Source organism: Eulemur rufifrons, chromosome 2 (genome assembly GCF_041146395.1).
Source record: "Eulemur rufifrons isolate Redbay chromosome 2, OSU_ERuf_1, whole genome shotgun sequence".
NCBI lineage: Eukaryota > Metazoa > Chordata > Mammalia > Primates > Lemuridae > Eulemur > Eulemur rufifrons.
In genome coordinates this window covers 98139882-98165327 of record NC_090984.1, presented here as the reverse complement: position 1 = coordinate 98165327, position 25446 = coordinate 98139882, and the positions used below count along the sequence as shown (strand labels likewise).

General features: G+C 35.5%; 1 protein-coding gene across 3 annotated transcripts in view; it reads right to left on the bottom strand.

Moving 5' to 3' along the window:
- The window catches only part of PCNX1 (pecanex 1), a 159144-nt gene that overhangs the window by 114750 nt on the left and 18948 nt on the right, over positions 1–25446 (bottom strand). For all 3 annotated transcript variants that reach the window (XM_069488441.1, XM_069488445.1, XM_069488444.1), the window contains exons 2-3: positions 13525–13733; positions 2965–3070 (exon numbers count right to left, since the gene is read on the bottom strand). In XM_069488441.1, the coding sequence (XP_069344542.1) occupies positions 2965–3070; positions 13525–13733 (315 nt within the window). The remainder of the gene's footprint in view (positions 1–2964; positions 3071–13524; positions 13734–25446) is intronic.

The following is a 25446-nucleotide window of genomic DNA, read 5'->3' as shown; positions in this document are numbered from 1 at the left end:
GTATGTCTACATTGATAATATCTCCACAAATATACAAAAAGCCTGATTCTACTTCTTCCCCTCAGCTTCTCTAAAGGGTAACAATAATTATGTCAAGCTTTTACTTTGCTATAAACAGTATAAAATGAAAACACTACAATCTTATTAGCACAACCTGTAATACTGGCCAATTTTTATTCAAAAATTACTATTTTAAGTAAAAAGTTTCTATTATAAGGAAAAGGCATGCTGTGTGCACATATGCTTTAATTACATTCAAGAAGGGACTCTCTCCTTAAAACAAACAGGGCAAGTTCCAACAAACACAATGCCAAGGGCAGAGTATCCAACGCTGGCTGGCCACTCCTATACTCTTTTCACCTGTCCTACTACAAAAATCAAAAAAAGGTGTGGCTCTCCAAAAATTATCGGAAAAATGTAGCCTTATTTCTCGGGGTAATCTGACACTGCCTACGTTTGTCAAGAAGAAAGCCAGGGTTAATTAAAAATATAAAACATGCAGCCACGTTCAAGGATTAATTCATTTGAGTCTACAAAAAGATACTGAAAAAAGCACAAAACCAACAAAAAACAGGATCAAGGATAGTAACACTCTTCTTCAAACAGGCATTGTAAAATTTGAAACTTAAAAAGTATCAATCTAATTAGTGTGTCATAGCCCCATTCACAGTATTTTTTTCTTTTAAATTCTGACACCTCCCATTTCATCGGTTTGTTATGGAAGGAAGACAAATTTAAGGACCTGCTTGCTCTATACTAAATCACAATTAAAACCGTTACCAGGCCGGGTGCGGTGGCTCACGCCTGTAATCCTAGCACTCTGGGAGGCCGAGGCGGGTGGATCGCTCAAGGTCAGGAGTTCGAGACCAGCCTGAGCAAGAGCGAGACCCCGTCTCTACTAAAAATAGAAAGAAATTATATGGACAACTAAAAATATATATACAGAAAAATTAGCCGGACATAGTGGCGCATGCCTGTAGTCCCAGCTACTCGGGAGGCTGAGGCAGGAGGATCACTTGAGCCCAGGAGTTTGAGGTTGCTGTGAGCTAGGCTGACGCCACGGCACTCACTCTAGCCTGGGCAACAAAGTGAGACTCTGTCTCAAAAAAAAAAAAAAAAAAAAACAAAACCGTTACCAAAAATTCTTTCACTTCAACTTTAAATCATGAAAATGCAATTCAGATGGAGGCAAATCTTCTATCAAAATATATTAGGAAACAAAATTCTGTTCAAGATTTTGATTCATAGAATATGGTGTTTTCCATAGTATTGTTCTTAGCTAATATAGGGCTACCAATGTAGAAGAGTAGAACACTATGGGATAGAGTTAGCGGAATTTATGTGTGCTACTTACTCATTTGTTAAATGAGGAGCGAGGTCTGATTCTAGCTCTAAAGTTCTACTACCTATACACGTAAATATAATTAGTAACCATTAATTAAAAGTGAACTGTACACAAGGCAGTAGATTAGACAGTGGAAAAAAGAAGAAAACCTACTCTGTAGAGGCTTATGTTTATAAGCCACATATCATACACCAAAAACTAAGCACTAAAATAAGTACTATAAATAAGTGCTCCATAATAGCATAAATAAGTGCAAAAGAAAGGGTCAACAACCATAAGGTCTTTGAAAAAATCTTGGCCGGGCGCGGTGGCTCACGCCTGTAATCCTAGCACTCTGGGAGGCCGAGGTGGGCGGATCGTTTGAGCTCAGGAGTTCGAGACCAGCCTGAGCAAGAGCGAGACCCCATCTCTACTAAAAAAATAGAAAGAAATTATATGGACAGCTAAAAATATATATAGAAAAAATTAGCCGGGCATGGTGGCGCATGCCTGTTGTCCCAGCTACTCGGGAGGCTGAGACAGGAGGATCGCTTGAGCTCAGGAGTTTGAGGTTGCTGTGAGCTAGGCTGACGCCACGGCACTCACTCTAGCCTGGGCAACAGAGTGAGACTCTGTCTCAAAAAAAAAAAAAAAAAAAAAAGAAAAAATCTTGAGAAATGGGAGGTAGTTACAAGATGAGCTAGAGTTAGGCCAGAAAATAAAGAGGAGTAAGTCTCTCTCTAGAACAGAAAGGAGGCTTCAATCCACAAGCTGAGTACTAGCAGTATAATAATAGGAAAGCTGAAGTGAGAAGTGAGGTCTAGCTTAGACCTTGATATCAATCAGCTGTTGCTTCTTCTACATAATGAAGGGCTGACATAATGACCACTAAAACCCATAGTTATATAAAGTTCTGCTATGAAAAAACCTTTAAAGTTTCTCACAAAGTTTACAATCTTATACTTACAGAATTTTACTCTACCTAGTAAAGACATCTGCCGAGAGGGCAAGCAGGAATAACTGGGACTCTGACTTGTGTAGCAGATGCTGAGGACGAGTAAGAGAGCTGTAGCAGCAAAGGCCCAGCCAGGGTTAGCCAGAATGAGAGTCCAGGATTCAGCCAAGTTTTGAGATAATACTTGCAGAGCTACCATTTTACGTTAAAAGTAAATGTTACAGAGCAAAAAGGCATTTAAGTTGGTAAAAGTAGATTTGTATTTTACTTTTAGCTCTTACTAACATCTTGAACACTGAGATTTTGAGCAAGTTATTTAATTTTTTTGCTATGTTTCAACTAGGGATAACCACAGACATCTATACCTCTCCAATACAGACAATGTGAAGGCGAATAAGATGGTGCAAGCTAGAAGCTAAATCTCCTAAGGGGCATTCACCACAACTGTCTTGATCAAAACTATAAACCTAAAAATAAGCATGTGGTACATGCTCAACAAACATGTAATTAATGTGAAAGGTCACTTTAAAAGAATGTTATTAAAAGATGTTATTAATAAACAATCAAAAAATAATAATCAGAAAGATAAAACAAAACACCAATTGTCTATTACAGACATAAGAATAACTGAGACCACCACCAGGAGGAAGGGAAAAAGGCAAAATAGAAGAGCTCAGGTCCCTACCTGGTTGCTTGGATCTAGACCCGCATAAGAATTTCTTGAACTGCAACCAACTGGGGGTGTGGCCTCTCGAATGAACTCAGACATTTCAATCCCTCCACCAGGATCACTGTGGAGAAAAAAATGAGAAAGAGACAGTAACTATCATTGTTCTCATACCATGTTTTTCTCTTTATTTGTTTCTTATTTATATTATTTTATACTTTATACTTATATTTATTTATATTATTATACTTTTTTCTATAAAACCAAAAGGTTCTGATTTGTAATGGAGCAAGGAATAAACGGAAAGAATGATCATTCTTCATGTACAAGTCTGATAATGGCAACTATTTTACAACCACATCACTACTTGAAAATATTTAAAACTCTCTAATCGCAAACTGTCTACATCCAATCCAACATTAGAAACTGGTCTTACTTATAATTATAGCATACTAAATATGTTGTACGTGCCATAAAACCACTCTTGCAAAGAAATGTTTGCCTTTTTTCCCCAAGAGCAGAGACAAATTGGTCAATCGTAAACACAGAAAGTAATCAGATATACCATCAACTGATCTCTCCAAGAGATCAGTGTGACTGAGCTGCATGACACAATGATGAACATACAAGAGAACAATCTTCCTGGTCAAGCTATTTGTATCTGTATTATTTAAGTAAGTACAATTTAACTGGGATACTACTAACTTGTTTTACAAAACTGGAAACTAAGATTTTAGATTTGTGTGTGCTGAATTACAAGGCATAAGTTAAAAAAGTAAAATGATGATATGTAGTAGCAATATAGAAAGACCAAAGAGAGAAAAGTACTAGATTCAAAGAACTGGGGAAGCCCATATATGGTACTTACAGATAACAGGAAGTCAAAATTAGGGAAAAGAAAAATCACACCAAATTTCAAAAAACTTAGAAAATGCCATATAATAAGTTTCCTTAGGAAAACAACTCTTAGAACAACCCATAATCCTATTTTTTGCCCAAAGGTTTTTTTTTTTTTTTTTTTTTTACTTATTCTTCCTGGTACAAACAGTAAGTACTCAATAAAATTTTTAGCTATTTATTCTCAGGATAAAAGTTCTAGTATATTTCTGGACACTATAGTAGATATAAACTAGCCATCCAGCATCCAATTTAACCTCCTGGCTAACAAAAAAAGCAACCCAAAATTCTTCTGCTAAATCCCCTCATTCCAAATTCTCACAGGGTTTTGGGTAATATTGACCCCATCCTCAAGTTTAGGGGTGGACTTAACTGGCCAATGTCAATCAGCACATTCCATTCTTCTGGCCATTGAGATTAGTTCTGGAACAAGTACACGGCCCAACACGGGCCAGTATGAAGCAGGCCAGGAGTGTCCTATTGTTGAGAGAGGGAATTTCTCTCTATCTGCTAGCCTCAGGTAGGATGTAAGCCTGGAGCTGCTGCAGCCATCTTACAACCGTAAGGGAGAGCCTGCCTAAGAAGCCAACTAATAGAAAAGAGCAAAGCTTGGCTAAAAGAAGGGAAGTGGGGACATAAAGCAAATGTTTGAAACTCTGCATGCTGACACACCTGAAGACATTTCTCACATGCAGACTTTATAGTAATGTGAGCAGTAAATTCCCTCGAGCCTGTTTAGGTGAGGTATTCTGACCCTTGCAATCAAAAGATATAAGCAAAATATCAATTGCTTGAAAGCATACCTTCCATTTAAGTATCTATTATTATAGTAGTTTGAATTCTAGCATGTTTTTATTATTAATGGTCTCATAACTATAATGTCCCTGTTTACTTAATGGGTTCCTAACTCTAGGCCACTGGCTACAGTTAGCTAGCTAATGTTCAATAAGGAAAATCAGCTTTCTAACTTGCTATCCATTTATAAAAATAAAACATATTGGAACTCAGTTACAAATGTAATGGCCAATTCTCTACACACATGCCCACGTGTGAGAAATGTAGAATATGTTCAGGTCTGCGAGTTGCTTGGTGTTAATTCATAGACGCTACATAGGCCAGCAGTATGAGAAATTTTTCTAAACTGGAAAAATCTTTATGTGTATACAGAGGCAGCTATCACCCCACTGCATTCGTGGTGAGTAATAACCAGCAATATTACTGTTGTCTCCACTAGAATACGTCCTCTAAGTGAGATCCACAGAAATCACAAGATGAAGGGCAAGGTACAGATAAAGAAATAAAATACTCAACACCAGAGAAAGGACAGAGAGCCCTCATCTTGCTTAGTTTACACTATCAGTTTTATTGATACATGATTCACATACCATAAATTCACCCATTTAAACTGTACAATTCAATGGTTTTTAGTATATTCATAAAGTTATAAAGCCATCACCATAGCCAACTTTAGGACATTTGTATCACCTCAAAAACAAACCCCTTTAGCTATTACTCCCCTTTTCCATCCTCTCCAGCCCTAGACAACCACTATTCTACCTTCTGGCTCTACAGATCTGCCTATTCTGAACATTTCATATAAATGGAATTATATAGTATGTGATCTTTTGGGACTGCCTTCTTTCACCTAGCATAATGTTTTCAAGGTTTATCCATGTCGTAGCATACATTCATTACCTTTTACGGTCAAATAATGTCCCACTGTATGGCGAGACTACATTTGTCAGTTGATAGACAATGTTGCCTAGTTTTATACATCACTTCTGATAGCAAGTCCAAATGATTACAATCTGAACATAAAGTTATTATTAATAAATGAAAACAAATATTTACTAAGTATCTGTTATATTCCAATTATAGGAGTATGTGCTTTACTTGCATTCTCTGAGGAAATCTTTCCTAATCTATAAGTACTACTATTCTCATTTTATAGATGAAAACACTAAAAATCAAAAGCTATAAAAACTTGCCTAAGGTGTAAGAGGAGTAAACAACATAAACTGAGTCATTGGCATATGGAGTTCAGATGGGAGGGAAGGAAACAAACAATACTTATCAGCACTCTGCAATGTGTTATGTCTGTTCTTTCTTTTCTTTTTTTTTCCACACACCTAAATGTAAGTACTCATAACCAGCATGAACTGAGATAGGTTTGAAAACCAGGTCTATGAAACTTTAAAGCCCATGTTCTTTCTAAGAAACAATACTACCTTATACCAAATGGGCATGAAGTTCTCTTTCCAGTTCAAAAACAAAAGTAAACACCATTATCTAAAACAGGGATTTTTAACCACAGCACTGCTGACATTTTGGGGCCACCTAATTCTTGATCGTGGAAGACTGTCCTGTGCATTGTAGGATGGCTAGCAGCATCCCTGGCCTTCACACTAGATAGCAGCAGCATTCCCTCAAGTTATGACAATCAAAAAAAATGTCTCCAGATATTGCCAAATTCCCCTGGGGGGTGGGGGGGGGGGGAATCACCCCCAGTTGAGAAACAAGGATCTAAAACTAATGGTTAATGGTCAACACTGGATAGGAAGAAAGGAGCTATCAAAGGAACAAAAAAGATGATGGAAAAAAATGGACGCCTGCTTTAAAAAAAAAAATCATCTAGCAAAATTTCTGTACTTCTCTCTTCTCTACAAATTCCACAGTAAAACTTTTAGCCAAACTATAGATGTTCTAAATATAGCTAAACATATAAAATGGCTGAGTAAGAGTTTTCTTTATTAGCAAGATTTGCAGGTTTTCAGCACATACCTGGAAAGTATAGTAGTTTACAATTCTCACAGAAGCAAAGTGGTCTACTGCAGTAAGCAATACACCAAATTCAGGGAATCTCTACCTTTCTGCCTTAATTTCCCCATCTGTTAAAAAGAAAAAAAACCAGGTACAGGGAAAGGCAGAAAAGCAGAAGTGGTCTAATCTGAATTATAGAGGAGACTTCACAAACTAATTTGTTACTAGTATCACATTAATTGTTCATGTTCAGGCTTTGATCAGAAACTCTGCAGCACCATCACAGTACTAAATTTATAAACCTAATCTAGGTTAAAATGGTGCTCATAAAAAATATGAATAGATAAAAATAAAGTTCTTAGGCCGGGCGCGGTGGCTCACGCCTGTAATCCTAGCACTCTGGGAGGCCGAGGCGGGTGGATTGCTCAAGGTCAAGAGTTCGAGACCAGCCTGAGCGAGACCCCGTCTCTACTAAAAATAGAAAGACATTATATGGACACCTAAAAATCTATATAGAAAAAATTAGCCGGGCATAGTGGCGCATGCCTGTAGTCCCAGCTACTCGGGAGGCTGAGGCAGTAGGATCGCTTAAGCCCAGGAGTTTGAGGTTGCTGTGAGCTAAGCTGACGCCACGGCACTCACTCTAGCCTGGGCAACAAAGTGAGACTCTGTCTCAACAAAAAAAAAAAAAAAAAAAAAAAAAAAAAAAATAAAGTTCTTAAATAGAATATATCTCTCTCAGGAAACTTCGCCTAAAATTCAGCTTCAGAGTGTAAGCTGATCCTTAGTTCATAATATTTTAAGCATTACTGCCATGAGAAACAGAGAAAATATGATCTGTCTCCAAATATTTGTATGTAAATCATAAAATTCAGTATCCTCTCCTAAAGCATTAGCAATGTGATACAAATATTAGTAACTTTGACTCTTTCTCTAAGATAAAGATTTAAGCATTTTTGAACTGCTATACCACATAAAAGAGAGATCAATGAAAAACATAAGGCTCAAGTAGTCCTACTATATTTATTCACTCAGGCAACAAATTGATAGCTATAATGTAGCAAGCATGGGAATGGACTCTGGAAATAAAAGTATTTATTTTCCTGTTCATTATTTCTCAGAAAAAAATGTGAGATTCTACAAGTGGGAAGGTAAGGAAAAGAAGATGTCAAAGTCAAAACCTACAAAAAAGATCTTACTTAATGATGAAAAAAATACTCTCTTTAAGATTAGAAAAAAAGACATGGATGTACACCAATAACCATGGTGTACCACTTCCAATTTAACCATGTGCTAGGAGTCATAGCCAATGAAAACATTAATCAAAAAGCATTAGGATTAGAAAGGAAGAAATACAACTGTCATATTTTATAGAAAATCAAGAAAAAACCAGGCCAGGTGTGGTGGCTCATATCTGTAATGCTAGCTAGCACTCTGGGAGGCTGAGGCGGGAGGATCGCTTGAGATGAGGAGTTCGAGACCAGCCTGAGCAAAAGCAAGACCTCATCTCTACTAAAAATAAAAAAATTAGCCAGGTGTGGTGGCGCACATCTGTAGTCCCAGCTACTTCGGAGGCTGAGGCAGGAGGATCGCTCAAGCCCATGAGTTTGAGATTGCTGTGAGCTACCACGGCACTCTAGCCTGGGCAACAGAGTGAGACTCTGTCTCCAGAAAAAAAAGAAAAAAAAAAAAAAGAAATAACCTACAGACCAAAGTATCACCATTAGTAAGAGAATTTAATAAGGTTGCTGGATAAAGTAAACTGCTACAGTTAAGGAGGAAACAGAAAATATAATTATAAAAAAGTTTCACAATAGTAGAAACACTATAAAGTAATAAATATCCTTTTCATGGAGAAAATGATTAAAACTTTACTGAAAGACATTTTTTAAAAACTACATAAATGGAGAAATTCAATATTACAAAGATAAAAATTCTCGCAGAGGGATCTACATATTCGGTACAATTCCAATAAAAATATCAAGTTCTTGCAGACTTTGTCTAGCAGACTCTAAAGTTTATACCAAAAAGCCAAGAGCCAAGAATAGCAAAGTCACTCCTGAAAAAGAACAAGGTGGGAAGTTTGCCCCACCGGCTACCAAGAGCCATGATATAAAGCTACATAATTATAAAGATATAATTAGGACAATGTGGTAATGGCATAGGCAACTAGATCAACAGAACAGAAGACAGCCCAGAAACACACCACCATATCTGAAAACTTAACTTATGCCAGAGAGAATACTGCAGGTTACTAAAGAAAAGATAGTCCATTTAACCAATACTGGGTAAACCAGTTATTCATAAAGAAAACAATAAGTCTTAAGTCCCTACCTGACACCACAGAATAAAATAATTTCAGGTAGAACTGAAATGTAAAAACAAAAGAAACATGAGATTTTAAAAAGACAAGAAGAATATTAAATATGAATATGAAATGTTAACTACTAAAAAATGATCAATTTCATTATATTCAATTTAAGAATGTACAATAATCATAAGGAACCTTAAGGAAAGCAAAATGACAAGCTACAAACTGGGAGATGTCTACAGTGTACATAACTAGTAAAAGAGTAGTATGACTATATTAAAAAATTCCTAATAATCAATAAAAAAAGATAACTCCAAAGAAAACTAAAGACATAAATTGGCATTGGAAAGAAGAGAAAACCTAAAGGGACCATATATATAAAATAAGACTCTCAACCTCATTAGTAATCAGAAAAGTTAACTAAGTCATAATGAGACACAATTTATACTTAAGTGAATGGCAAATTTTTACAGTTTGCCAATATCTACTGTTCATAAGGATGTGGAACAATAAGGGCTCTCATACATTACTGGTAAGAGTGTAAACTGGTAAAATCATTGGCAAACAGCTTGGAATTGCCTAATAAAACTGAACATGAAAATGTCCTATGGACCAGCTTATATAAACCAGATATACACATGTGTATCAGAAGATACATACATTAATGTGTTACCAGAGGGAAAAACTGGAAAGAATCTGAATACCTATCAACAGAAGAATGGATAAAAAGATTGTAGTCTATCCCTACAGTGGTAGACTATATGACAGTGACTCTGAATAAATTCTAACTACAGGCCAGGCATGGTGGCTCACACCTGTAATCCTAGCACTCTGGGAGGCCAAGGTACAAGGATCGCTCGAGGTCAGGAGTTCGCGATCAACCTGAGCAAGAGTGAGATTCCCGTATCTACTAAAAATAAAAAGAAATGATCTGGACAACTAAAAATATACAGAAAAAATTAGCCGGGCATGGTGGCACATGCCTGTAGTCCCAGCTACTTGGGAGGCTGAAGCAGAAGGACTGCTTGAGCCCAGGAGTTTGAGGTTGCTGTGAGCTGGGCTGACACCATGGCACTCTAGCCTGGGCAACAAAGCAACACTCTGCCTCAAAAAAAAAAAAAAAAAAAAAACATTCTAGCTACACACATCAGTATGGGTAAGTCAATAAAATAATATGTAAAATACTATACTCTCCAAAAAAGCCACTCAGAGAATATATATTTGGTATGATTCTCTTTAGAATGTCCTAAAGCAGACAAAATAAATAATACATATGCTTGCAAATATCTACAAAGATTATATAACAATAAAGAAAATATTATTCACATAAAATTCAGGATAATGGTTACTCTTAAAGAGAAGAGTGGAATGAAACAGGAAAGGAGGAGCTTGTATGGTATTTGCATAATCTAGTTCTTAAGCTGTGTGGTGGGTAATTAAGTATTCACATGATTATTCTCTAAATTATATATATATATATATTTGATATACTGTTTGGAACGTAAATATTTCACAGTAAGTATTTTTTAAAACTAAAAGATGGAACAGAAGCAATGAAAAATACACATATCCAAAAATAAACAATTATGGAGTAGTTAACATAAGTCAAAAATTGTTCAAGTGCTTTATATATATTATCTCATTTACTCCTTATAATAAGTCTATGAGATAATACCATCATTTGCCTCATCATTCTGATGAGGAAGCCAAGGCATAAAAAGTTTAAGGTCATATAATTAGGAGGTGATTCAAGCCTTAGCTGACAAATTGCATAGTCTACATTCTGTTTGCTTACCCACAATGTAAGAGTATGCATTTATTAATAGAAATAGAATAGACCTAAGAAATGTACAGAAGCCATTTAAAAAATCTGAAATGCTATGAGACAGAAAAATGAATAAATGGATGATAAACAAAAATATGAAAATAAATGGAAATCTCATCCACGTTCCTATTTTAAAGGTTAAGTTTCTCCAAATTTAATATAATTATGAAAATTCTAATGGAATTTTTTGGAGGATTAGCACCTAGGAAGACATCTCACAAAAAAGTAAATATATATATGAGAGTAACCAAAATAATACTGAAACAAAAAAGTAAATATATATATGAGAGTAACCAAAACAATACTGAAAAAGAAAAATATTGAGGAGGGATTCACACTAAGTATTATGCATATTATAAAGCTCCTATGATAAAAACAGTATGGTATAAATAAAAAAAGAAAGATCAATAGGGCAGAAAACAAAGCTCAGAAACTGACAGAAGTATATGTAAGTACGCTACGTGAAAAAGAAAGATTTAAAATTACTGGGAAAAATGAATTATTTAATGAACGGTGTTTGGACAAACAAACATTATTAAGGGAAAATGTTTTCAAATTGACTATAACATAAGAGTAAAATGATAAAAATATGGAAAGGAGATACAAGTGAATATTTATATAATTTGGGGGAAGGGAAAATACTACAAAACTTGATATCAAAAGCAGAAATAACAAACATACATAGGCCAGGCTTAGTGGCTCACGCCTGTAATCCTAGCACTCTGGGAGGCTAAGGTGGAAGGATCGCTCAAGGTCAGGAGTTCAAGACCAGCCTGAGCAAGAACGAGACCCCCATCTCTACTAAAAATAGTAAGAAATTAGCTGGACAACTAAAAATACAGAAAACATTAGCCGGGCATGATGGCGCATGCCTGTAGTCCCAGCTACACGGGAGGCTGAGGCAGAAGGATTGCTTGAGCCCAGGAGTTTGTGGTTGCTGTGAGCTAGGCTGACGCCACGGCACTCTAGCCCAGGCAACAGAGTGAGACTCTGTCTCAAAAAAACTAAAAATAAAAAAATAAATTATGGCATATAAATAGACTAAATACTATAAATTGAGGGAAAGTATTTGACACAGAAGATAAAGAAAAGAGTTGCTATCTTCCATAAATATCTTCTCCAAATAAACAGCAAAAAAATTAACCACCAATACAAAAATACACAATTCACAAAATAACAAATATAAATGGCAATAACAAGGAAAATATTTCCATTTCACTAATCCAAAAATGGAAAAATTAAACAATGAGATATCACATTTTTTCAAAATACTAAATACTCAGTGTTGTCAAAAGTGCAAAACAAGCAGCCCTCAAAGTGCTGCTTATAGTAACTAAAATCTTTCTAAAGATTTTAATAAAATCTTTGGAATTTGGCAGTGTATATAGGCTTTCTAGTAATTCCACCTTTGATAAATTATGGTAAAACATTTAATCATTTAAAATTTAAACATCACAATGATATTTCTAATATTTAAATTTGAAAATAATTGAAATAATTTAAAAAAGGATAGTTACATTATAATGTATCTACGCAATGGAATACTATGCATCATGAAACATAATATCACAGAAAAACTGTTTTCACTACTTCCAATATTTCCTGAGTACCTACCTAGCAGAGCTAGACACTGATTTAGGACCTGGGAATGTAATAGTGTATAGGAAAAACAAAGCCCCTGCCTTCAAGTAGCTTATAAATGCAAATAAATGATTATGGTAATTTCAAATAGTGATTAATGCAATAAAAAATTATTAGGAGGGTAAAATATTTGTTCAATGAACAAACAGAGTAATCATGTTACGGATGAGTAAAAATGTAATTGAAAAGGGATAAACAAACGCTTTCAATGCACTGGAAAATACACAGAGGAGTGCCTACTTTTCATTATATTACTTGTACCTTGATACCTGAAATACTTCATATTATGCTGAGTGGAAACAATCGCTTAGATTATTTGACCTTTTTCACCTCAGTTTTCACATCTGTAAATCAGGGATAATAACAGTGTCTGCCTCATAGAATTGTTTTGAGAAGTTTATATATGTCAAGTGTTCACAAAGAAACTGCTGTTATATTACTGGTACCTGCTATTTCTATGAGGTCACAATAAACTTCTGACTATGAATAAAATAAAGTAGATTCATCTGTCAAAGAGAAAGAGGGTGAGGCCAAGGTCACCAACAGAATGGGACTGTGAGCAATAGGAGTAATACTTCAGCTGGGATGGGAAGGGAAAACCTCCAAGAGAAGATGACGTCTAGCCCAGAGTTGAATCTTAAGAAGTCAGTCTTGCAAAGATCAAGGAAAGGAGAAGCTAAGTTTTTAAGGTAAGAATATAAAACTGAAAGATATTTACAATAGGTTAAGTGAAAAATGCAGATTATAAATGTCAAGTAAAATATTATTACACTTTGCTTAAGATATATATTTTAAGATGATATGCCATGTTTAATTATTTCTTTAGGCTGTTTTTCATTGACTTTGGCCTTTGGTGTAAGTAACTATTATACAGTGGCAGACTGGTCTAATTTGTTTAGTATTGAGGGCAAGGATATTGATTTAATCCCTCAAACATGCCAGTTAGCTTTGTTCTCCCTCAAACATGCCAGTTAGCTTTGTTCTGTTCTAATATTACAATCTGTACTTGTCATTGTATCTAAAGTGTAAGATCTAATGGTGCCTTAAAATCATATAAAGAGAACAGGTACAACACAATAATCCCACCATTATACACATACCACGATCTGTATCGTTACAAACAGAGTGACATAGGTTTCCTTACCTCGGTCCATTGCTGTCTTTTCTCCTGGTTGAACAGTTGCCTTGTTCAGCTTTGGCTCGCTGATCTGTGAACTCATTTGCACTCCTATCTACAACTTCTCCGGCATCAAGGGCTCTGTGTAGTCGATAGTTGACCATCTTCAGAACAATGAAAACAGCAGCTATCACAGGACAATAAACTGCTACTATAATCATGGAAGAAGGAAGGGCCTTTAAGAGAAAGAAAATAAAGACATATATTTCAAAATATTTTCTATTTTATTCAATTAGAGAAATCTGTATCTAAAATAAATATACACATTTACATACACAGCAACAATTATGTTACTAGAGCTAAGTTGCAGAAGTACATATACAACTGCATTGCCTAACACAGAAGCCACCAGCCACATGTAGCTATTTATCACTTGAAACTGTGGTTAGTCTGAATTGGGATGTGCAGTAAGAATAAAATAGCACTGAATTTCAAAGAATCAGTATGAAGAAAAGAACGTAAAGTAACTCAATTTTGATGTTGACTATTTCTTGAAATAACATTTAAATTATACTGGGCAAAACAAAATAAATTAATTTCACCTATTTCTTTTTACTTACTGTGGCTACTAGAACCTGTTAAATTACATATGTGACTCTAATTACATTTCCATTGGCCAGCACTGGTATACAGTCCAGGCCAAAAACCTTATAATACAATTGGAGAGCTAAGGTATTACGTTACACCGTATGTGAAGAAACCAAGGTTGTAATCCAAATATAATCCCTGTTTATGTGCTCTGTGTAACTTTTTTTTAGGATACAGACATTCTTTGTGTTCCAGAAAACTGGAAGTTAAAACTGTCCTGAGAATGACCTTAGAACTGTGACTGCCCAGGTAAGACATGGGAGCTATGCAAAATCCAAGTAGGTTTTATTTTAAAATAAATAAATGCTTAAAAATTTTAGCCTGACCAATAAAAATACAGAACAGAATCAAGCAATAGAGTAAATTAAATAAGTCAGTCCAGCGTCCTGGGTGTGGGGACTGAAGACCTGTCATACCTGAGGACTAAATGATGGGGAATCTGAATCCAAAGGTGGCAGGTTTAAAGACCAACCCACTTGCAAGGCATGACCTCAGAGTCACTGTTGGCAGAATATAAAACTAGGCTCAACTTATCCCTTTCATGGGGAAAAATCATCCTGGATGTCTGTAGCTCTAGATTCCACATGTTTCCATAAGATTCAGCCTCAGCCATCTGACAACATGACCCCAAATGTGCTTGGAAAGGATAACCTCAAATTGCTTCAGATGGTGAAATTGAAAAGATCTTGAAGAACCAAGCAGGTTCTTCTGGCAATCAGTGATTAGAGGGTTGGAACTTTCAGTCCCACTCCGTGACCTCCAGGGAGGCAAGAGGGGTGAAGGTTGAGTTGATCACCAATGGCCAATGAATGATGTAATCAATCGTGACGAACCTTCATAAAAAGCCAGAAGGACAGGGTTTGGGAGCTTCAGGATAACTGAACATGTGGAGGCTTCTGGAGGGTGATGTGACCAGAAAGGGCATGGAAGCTGCAGGCCCGTTCCCACATGCCTTGCCCTATGCATCTTTTTCATCTGTATCTTTTGTAATATCCTTTATAATAAACTGATAAATGTAAGTGAAGTGTTCCCATGAGTTCTATGAGCCACTCTAGCAAATTAGTTAAACACAAGGAAGGGGTGGTGTGAACCCCAATTTATGACTCAGTCAGAGACACAAGTAAAATAACCTGGGGCTTTCGACTGTCATCAAATGTGGGGGCAGTTTTGTGGGACTGAGCCCTCAACCTGTGGGATCTGATGCTATCTCCAGGCAGAGTGTCAGAACTAAACTGAATTAGAGCACACCCAGCTGCTGTCCACTGGAGAATCTGCCTCAAAGTTGGTTTGCCGCCTCGTGTGTAGGGAAATACCCCCACACATCTACTGTCAGAAGTGCTCTGTGCCGTGAGAGCACAGCAGGAGAAACTGAGCATTTGTCCTGCATCTTCTCAACTTGCAAAAATTTTTCAGATAATTTAAGTATTTAAAAATAAACACTCAATTTATAATGCAATGTAAAGGGATCTTAAGCTATTAAAAAAACTCTCTTAAAATGATTGCTAAAATGTTAGATCTGTAAAGTGTTGAGTTTAATAAAATTCTTCATTGTTTAATATATAGCTTCAATAAAGCTAATATCCATTATAAAAAACAGAAGTGCCCTGAACAACCTTTTCTGAGCAAAACAGCCACTCTCTCTGTCTCTCACACACATACACCCACACGCACACATAAATTGTCTGATACAAACAGATATACCACTTGGGAGAATTTACAAAAATACTCTATGCTGGTTTCCATCTGAAATGTTCACATAAGAACTAGAATTATGGAGATTTAGTTCAACACTCTCACTTCCAGACAGGAATTTAAATGACTTAGCCAAGATCACACATTTTAGTAACACCCTAATAACAATATTAAGCGAGGTTTCTTATACCTATTTCACTGTGCATTTTACCATGTTGCAAATTCCATTTTAAAATGTAAAGTGTCAATGCAAATTAAGTCAGAGTTCCATCAATTCACTGTAGTCCACATTAAGATAAAAATGATTGATTATATTAAGTAGACAGAAAGGCAACAATCCTAACATTTTTACTCAGAGTGTTAGAAAAATTCAGTGAAAATGTTAATGGCTCTTCCAAATGGGAAAAGATAAAACAGAGTACTTAACATTAAATGGTCTACAGTATTTGCCCCCACAAAAAGATTACGGATACTTAAAACAGATCTAAACAAACTCTCTCACCCTACTGTTACACTGCTAAGAGCAGTAGCAACTGAGTGCCAAGAAACACACTGAGCCGTGCATGATTTAAACATTAACCATAAAATTTCTTTTTTAAAAACACTGAACACTGAAAAGTCTTAAAAACTTAAGTGACCATTACATACTGGAAACCAATATCTGATTTTCTACTGAAATTGTAAAAGTTGCCCATTTATTTTCTACTATCTGGCTTAAATGCATAAGTCCTGCCAGGAGTTACCCTATAGGTTTCTAGGTGACAAAGGACAGCTGTGCTGTGATAGTTTCTCTTTTCTCAAAGCAGGTAAAAGTGCATGGACACACACCAGGCTATTTGGTGACTTTGTTTAAACTTGTTCTCTACTATACTTGCATTACTTCACTGAGCTCTCAACTGACTCCAGGGCAGCTGACAATGTTAGTATCAAATCATGATGGATCATAAACCCTTCCAGCAATTGTGATTCACTAATATTACAAGAAAACTTTAAATGGTGTCTGCCTTTACTGGGTCTCAATGATACCCTAAAATCAAACACCAATAAACTAGAAACTAGTTAAGTCCCCTATTATTCAGTTTTATGGATTATATACACCAAAAAGGCAAAATCAGTGGTATTTACTATTTGCTTTTACATTTTATTAAATCAGATATACCAATATATTTTTAAAAAAAGATTTTCAGAGATATTCAGAATTCTAATTAGTCTCCATGAGCTTAATAAAATGGTTCTTGGCCAGGTGTGGTGGCTCATACCTGTAATCCCAGCACTTTGAAAGGCCAAAGCAGGAGGATCACATGGGGCCAGGAGTTCAAGACCAGCCTGGGCAACATAGCAAGAACCCCCTCCCCCCATCGCTACAAAAAATTTAAAAAAAAAGGAAAGAAATCCGAATTCTAAATAGCAACAAGCAGAATCTCATGGCAAAGCAGGCTCTTCTTCAGAAAAGAAATAATTTACAAGATAAAATTGCTTATTTTTCTGTTTAAAATACAATTTTTGTATCTCATTCGATGATTTTAAACTAAAACCTCTATTTTGAATTTTTCTAGCAGGTAATTATTGACTTAATGTTAATTATGTTGCGTAACAAACAATACTTTAAAAAGTACTAGTATTTCCAAAAGGATACTTTTTATCTTAGGCTATAATATTTTATTGTAGATGTCACGTTCCAATTAATGCTGATGCAGCCAAGCACATGAACCATCCTTTGGTAATAAAGCTGATCTGTTTTTATCTCCCCATAAAAGTCTATCTACAGGTATAAACTGCTTATAAAAAAGGGCTGGTTTTACTTCTTTCCTAGGAAACGGTAAACAGTGGACAGTAGACAAGGAAGGTGGCAAAGCAGGTGGTGCAATACTGGTGGACAAATAACTACAAAGGTCATGGCACTGAAAACACAAGATAAAGGCCTGCAGAGTCATCACGGGCTTTGCGCAGCTCTTCTTATACATCTTAAACATCTATGTGTCTTACATGTCTTATATGTCAAAAGGCTATAAAATTAAAAAAGAAAAAGACAAGCTGGGTATTTTTCAGTTTTATTATGCTATGCTTGATTTCTGAGATTCACTTATTGTGCAGATTAGTAATACTCAGGTATTAAAACCAGTTCAGTCAGAAATCAGTGTCTGTAACTTAGAGCCTATGGCTGTGAAAAAAAAAATTTTTCTAACAAATCTCTTAAAATATCCATCATTAATGTAAGAAACCTTGTATGCTTATTTGGGGGTTCCCCCCCACACTATTGCAACTACCTCATTATTTAAGGCAATGTTTGCCAAACTTTTGGCAGCACAGACTCAATGGGCATTCAGCAAACATGTGAACTTTGTATTCTAAGTAAAGATTCATCACATTTTAATTTCTTAAACTGGCAGATGGATGAAAGACTTCCATGTAAAGAGCAAAACTGTATTAAAACTTTTAGAAGAACTATAAAAGAATGTCTATATGACGTTCGGAGATGGAAGATTCCTTAAACGTGACTCTTAAAGCACACACTATAGAAAAGGACTGATGAAGTAAAATTGTTCATTGAGAGACACTACAAATTAAAAGACAAGCTACACACTAGGAGAAGACATATTAAAACATGAATTACTATATATATATATGTATGTGTATATGCATATATGTGTATATACAGGATATATATAAAGAATTCCTTCAAAATCAATAACAAAGACGCAAACAAACCAATTAAAAGGACAAAAGATAAACCTTACAAAGAAAAAAAAAAGTAAATGGCCAATAAAACCAAGAGATGAAAACATGTTCAATTTCACCAGTAATAAGGAAATTTAAAACCACAACACTATTCCATTTAATACTCATCTCTATAGACAAAAATTGAGAAATCAGATAAAAATTAAGTATGAAGAACCAGAACTCTTATAAACTGCTAGTAGAAATATAAATTGACAGATACACAGCCCAAGGCCTAGCAATTCTTATATGCATAAAATTGAGAGAAATTCTTATACATGCAGCACTAAGAAAATTTTTTAAAAAATGAGACAACCTCAATTGAAAATCAGGAGAAAAATGCAAAATTGTAAACTATTTGCCAGTGGAATATGATATGGCAGTGAAAACTACAGCTACCTGCAACAACAAAGATAAACTGTATGAACACAATACAATACCAAGTATAAACTTATCCTTCACTGTATTCTTTAAATTTTTTTGGTAATGAGTATGTAGTTCTTTTATAATTAGACAAAACGATGAATGATTTAATTCATAGGTCAAGTTCCATACAAAGGCAGTTTCTTACCTTCCTCCTTATTTGCAATTATTCAAAAAAAAAAAAACTTTACTCTTAATTACATACCACTGGGAATAGCAGGAAGTGTTAATGGTTATCACATAACTCTACATAATTCAGATCAAATATAAACCCAAAAAGCTGCCATACTGACAGCTGGGTTACATGCTTTTAATAAGATCCCCCTCTTAGGCTGAGTGCTAGAGCTCATATGCCTGTAATCCTAGCATTTTGGGAGGATCGCCTGAGGCCAGAAGTTCCAGAACAGCCTGGGCAACATCTCAAGACCCTGTCTCTACAGAAAATTAAAAACTTAGCCTGGCATAGTGGTGCATGACTGTCGTCCCAGCAACTCGGCAAGAGGCTGAGGCAGGAGGATCGCTTGAGCCCCAGAATTTGAGGCTGCAGTGATGACTCCACTGCATTCTAGCCCGGGCAACAGAGAGACTCTGTCTCAAAATAATAAATAAATAAATAAAATGGTTAAGATGGCCAGGCATGGTGGTACACAGCTATAATCCCAGGATTGCGTGAGCCCAGGAGAGCTTGAGTTCAGCCTGGGCAACTTAGTGAGATTCCCATCTCTGAAAAAAAAATTTTTTTTAATAGTTCAGATGGTAAATAGTGCATGTGTGTGTGCACGCACACATGCACGCATGTGTTTACCACAATTTATAAAAAGGAGTTGGATGGGTGAGTATTTCACTGTTTTCTCTCCAGTGAGGAAAGAAAACGAAATGTTGAGAAATAAGCTGGGAGACTGAGCCATTTACACTGTGGTTTAGTAATTCTGACAGCTTATCCAAAAGCCACCTGGAATCATAGAAATGGTCATACTAGAATTATCACAGTCATGCAACAACCCTATATTTCATTTCAAAAACTTAAGTGCATAATTCTCCCCTATGGCTAGCACTCTGCATGGAAGAAACACAATCTTTACACAATACTCCTTTCCTTGTGCAGCAATGTAAAGACATATGCTCACTGTCTATGCTTTGCTATGGATTTATAATTTTCACTATTTCCTGCACCACTGACTCAAGATTTAGAAGTATGCTATTGCCAAAGACTGCTTCCTTAATATACTTGTAGCTGTTCTCCATCAGAACTAATTTCAATGCATCTTTTCCAGTCTAAGTTACAAAGTGATCATCAATTAAATCTAATACTTACTGTTAACCAACATCTAATACTCTAATACTTAGTGATTACCGTGTGCACAGCATGTTTCTAAATGCTTTAGGTACAACCCATTTAACCCTCAGAATCACCTCATGAGGTTGGCTCCATTATACTCCCCATTTTCCAGATGGAGAAACTAAGGCACAAAGAGGTAAGTAACTTGGTCTCAAAATGACACATTAAAAAGCAGTTTGGCTCCACACTCAAGAGTCAGCAGACTTTTGTTTTGTTTAAGACCAAACAACAAATATTTCACAGTTTGCAGGTGATTTGTTATAACTATTCAACTCTGGTATAATAGTGTAAAAGTCACCACACACAATATGTAAACAAATGAGCATGGTATGTTCCAATAAAACTTTACTTATGGACACTGAAATTTGAATTTCATGTAATTTTCATGTGTCACAAAATATTACTCTACTTTTGATTTTTTTCAACCATTAAAAGATGTAAAAATCCTCCTTAGCTCATGAGTCACACAAAGGGTTGAAAAAAAATTGGAAAAACATCCTAACAAATAAATGTAAGGATGTATACTGATGGACTAAAATAAATGTTATATACTTTATAGGATTTTTCCTATACTTTTATACTTTTATTTAAAGAAAGAAAAGCCAAAAAAAGGGTTTTAGACAACTTGGATCTATAAATTTTGGTGAAAGTCAACATCTTCATAGTTAAAATGTTATATAAAACATATTTAAATATATTAGTTTTCTACTCTATTTCATGAAGTAATTTTGTCCAATTTATTCATACACATCTTTAGCAACAGAGCTTTCTTCATCACAGACATCATCATCGGGTTATCTAACATAGGTTTACATAGCACATCTCCATTATCATTTTAGTATAAATCATTTGAGTTACACTTTCTGAATGTACATATGATGCTGTTACTAGAAATTCTATTTGTCACAAATATCCACCTGTACTTCATTAGGACAACTGTTCTTTTTTTTCATTCTTCCCATAAATACTTATTCTTATCTCCATAAGCTACTTTTAACTTAATCTTTAAAAATTTATTATGATATTCAACACTTGAAAATTATTGTTATAACCCTAGTAATAGCTACTATTATCTATGTTAAATTTTTAAAGACTGTTTAAAAACCAGACATCTTGTTAAAAACACACAAAAAAGAAATTGGAGGGAAAAAGGTAACTGAGCAAATCATACAAGCAACTTTGTAATGACTCAGACAATATGATAATTCTTTCTTTCCTGAGGGTTAGTTCTAGGGTAAGTAGGGACCTAACCTTATAAATCAAATATACAGTCATATGGTGGACTAGAGAAAGAATACTACAAAACAAGAGCAAGATGGTGCAGGGGGGAGTAGAATGTATTAATACTTAAACAGCAGAGCTTTCCCCAGATTCCAAAATTATCTTGAGATTATTGTAGAGAACAAAAGCAAGGTAATAATGTTCACATAATTCCAAAAGGGTCTCCAAATAATTCCTGTCTAGAAGAATTTGTTAAAGGTAGCACACTTAGAAATTTTTCAAAAATGAAGGTAACAAAGAGGTATGCCCCCAAATACAACATACCCAACAATCTAAACCTTATAGGTGGAATTAGTGACTCACAAAAACCTTTTCCAAAACTAATCTTCCCTATCCCATGTATTGAAATGATTTTATGATGACATTAAGGCACCTATTCCCAAACCATCAGGCAATAGCAAACCTAAAGTGTACTAAAAAAAAAAAACCTCATATGTCTGAAAATTATAACTCATTATTAAAATGTCAGAACAGCAAATAAAAACAAAAAGGTAGAGGCATTTAAGCATCTAAAAGAAAGAGTGTGGTATAGATTTATCTTTCAGGATTATCCAGATGGTATCATCCAGAGAATGGATTGTATTCTTTATCCAAAAATTCCTAAAATGGAATCTGAATTATATGTGAGAATATAACTTGAGAGGCATCAATAAAATTTTGATTTACATATGATTTTCTGATTAAACCTAACCAACCTGGAAAGAGAGTGAGGTGTCCTATATTGAGAACTATCTTGATTAATATCTCCTTTTGTAAATTAGTAACTTGACATTTTGGTGTATAAATCACTCTTTTATCAGTTTAATCAGTCTAAGTAAATCCCTGAGTAAATTGATAAAAGCTGTATTTCTAAATGGTAAATATGAGGACAAGAAGCTGTCTCCTAAAGTCCAACTTAAATAGCTTGACCTAGTTCTTTATTCCATCTGTTTCTGATACAGTCTATTAAAAGTTTTTCAGAATTCACAGTAAGTAAAATTAAGCATTCATTAACAAGTTCTGTCAACATGACTTGGCAATTCTGAAGAACAGTAGCTAGGTTGCTTTTTACCACATTTCACAAAATGCTGGTTCAGAATATACATAATGGGAAGATAAATATATAACAATGAGATTCTCCTTGCTCTTATATAAAAGCATAACTACAGTCTTATACATGCGCAACACAAAATAAACACAATAGCTCAAATTTAAGACTTAACAATAAAAATAATTTAATTCAATAACAAAATAAGCCAAAAGAGCAGTCAAAACTATAAGGATAAAGTAAAAAATAAATATTTTAAAATAAAATAGTACTACACACAAAAATTAGATTGTCAAGTTATTTTGATTGTATTCTTTTATGTTTCACTACCATTCAGTGGAATCAACTGCAAGCTGAAATCCTAACACAAGAATGAAAATCAATACAATATATAAATTAAAATAAGTATATTAGCTCTCATAAGAGTATGACCAGAACCCATACATCATTTCCATCACATTTGCCCTGAGCTCACTTAATTTGCTTGAGACAGAATGACAGTATTGCATGCCATATAATCCATTTCTACCTTTAAAAGAAAGTGCTAAAATTAGGCAATGTATCACACACTAAATTTAAGGTGAAGTAATGTGAAAGATGCCTAATAGAAAAAAATAATGTAGGAAAGCACAGCATATCTTACTACCACCATTTCCTCATTTACCTTTAAGGCAACTTAGACACACTTAATGTGTAAGAGCTTTATTCATTCAACATATGTTTCTAGAACACTTATTAAGTTCTAGGTACTCCTCTAAGGAATGGTAATAAAGCAACAAACAAGATCCTTTCTTCCTCTCTTTGAGCTTCTTAGGAGAATGACTAATTTAGTGTTTTGCCAAGTACCAGGTGCTTTAAATGGAGTATCTCACAACAATCCTTTGAACAAAGTACTAATACTATTATTTCCATTTTACAGATGAGAAAACCGAGAGTATAAAGTCATTTGCTCACAGCTGGTAAGTGGCAGAAACAGAATTCATACCCAGACAGTCTGACTCCACTGCCTGAGTTTTTAACCACTGTACTAGACAGTCTCCCTCCCAGGCAGTGTTTCCCATCCATTTTTTTGTTTAATTATTGCCCTCCTAGGAGCCTTTTTGGGCATTTTTTTTTCCTAATCATGCCCACCCTCATGAAATTTTAATACCACAGATATATTATATACCTGTATTTACAGCATGTACATCTGTACTTTAAATCTAAAAAGGTAAGATTTTTTTCATACACATATCTCTCAAGAACTAGTTTTTGCCCCATGAGGACATCACATTCACTGAGAATGTATGCCCCATGGCAGTTTCTCAGTGTTGACACTGTAGGCCAGACAATCCTTTGCGGGGGGGGGGGGGGGGGGGGGGCGGCACCCTACGCATTGTGGGAGATTTAGCACCATCCTTGGCCTCCAGCCACTAGAGGCCAACAGCACACTTTTCCAGCTTTAGGTTAAAGTCCCCCCAAAAAGGTTTCCATCCCTTGAAACATTCAACTAAGTGGCAGCACTTGCTTCTCTTGCCTCTATTTACATATTCATAAGGACTATGATCCAGATTTTGTGCAAATAAACTGGAATGGACAGGATATAAACACACTGTGCATGCTGCATCTCTGTAGCAGGAGAGAAGGAGCAGGTGTGATGGCAGGAGCAACAGCAAGAAAGAGAGAAAGCATCTGATATAAACACAGCAGGAAGAGAGACCACATTAGACCAATAAGTGAAAGGACATTAAAGTTTAATGAAATCCATTTACATCGTGTGCCATAGAACAAGGCTAAGCCAGCCCCAAATGATCAGTGAGACAAATTATCTCACTTTAAGTATATGCGAGAACCATAGCTAAATCCCTGGGAGAACATTGTACTTTATAAATGGGCTTCCACTGTATTCACATAATATGCTGGTCAAGAAGGGGAGCCAAGATGAAGGGTATAATTAGATAGTGATGGGAAAGGCAGCTCTGAGTCGAGGACTCAGAACACAGACTGAAAAAGATCAGGGGACATTTAGCTCATCTCACATCAATCACAGGTAGGCTTTCAGATGGACAGACTAATCAGCAAGAAGCACCCTGCATGACTGTGGAGGAGGACAGTGGCAGGTGACTGTGGTGGTCGTCCTGGGGTCAAAGGAGAAACAGCAGAGACAATCTGCATAACCCTGAGCCAATGATTTAACTTCTACGAGCCTCTGTGTCCTCATCTGTAAAATGGGGATAACAGTATCTACATTTCACAAGGCTATGATGAGAATTAAATGAGAAAACTTGAAAGCACATGGTGGATGGATATATAATAGCACAATAAATACGTGATATTTTTAATGTTTAAGCAATGTGGTGACAAGATTAAGATAAGCAGACAAAAAGACCTCTGAGTAGACACAGTTCAAAGGAACCAAAGATGAGCTACAAAAAAGATGAGGTGCAAAAAAGATGAGGCAAGTGAGATTTGTGAGACCTCAGAATACACAAAGGTAAATGTCAATCTGACAGTAAATGACCAGAGGTCACAAAGTGATTACACAAGAGAAAAAAGTATATCAAAAAGATGTGAAAATTGTTATTTACAAACATAATCACATATCTGAAATTCCTTTAAAAATCACCTTAAAAATTATTAGAAAGAATAAGGTAATTTCTAAGGTGGCTGGTTGCAAAATTTATAAACTAAAATCAATAATTTGGGATGAGAACCTGGAACAGAAAAAGGACATTAAGTAAAAACTAAAGAAATGTGAATAGGCCGGGCGCGGTGGCTCACGCCTGTAATCCTAGCACTCTGGGAGGCCGAGGCGGGTGGATCGCTCAAGGTCAGGAGTTCG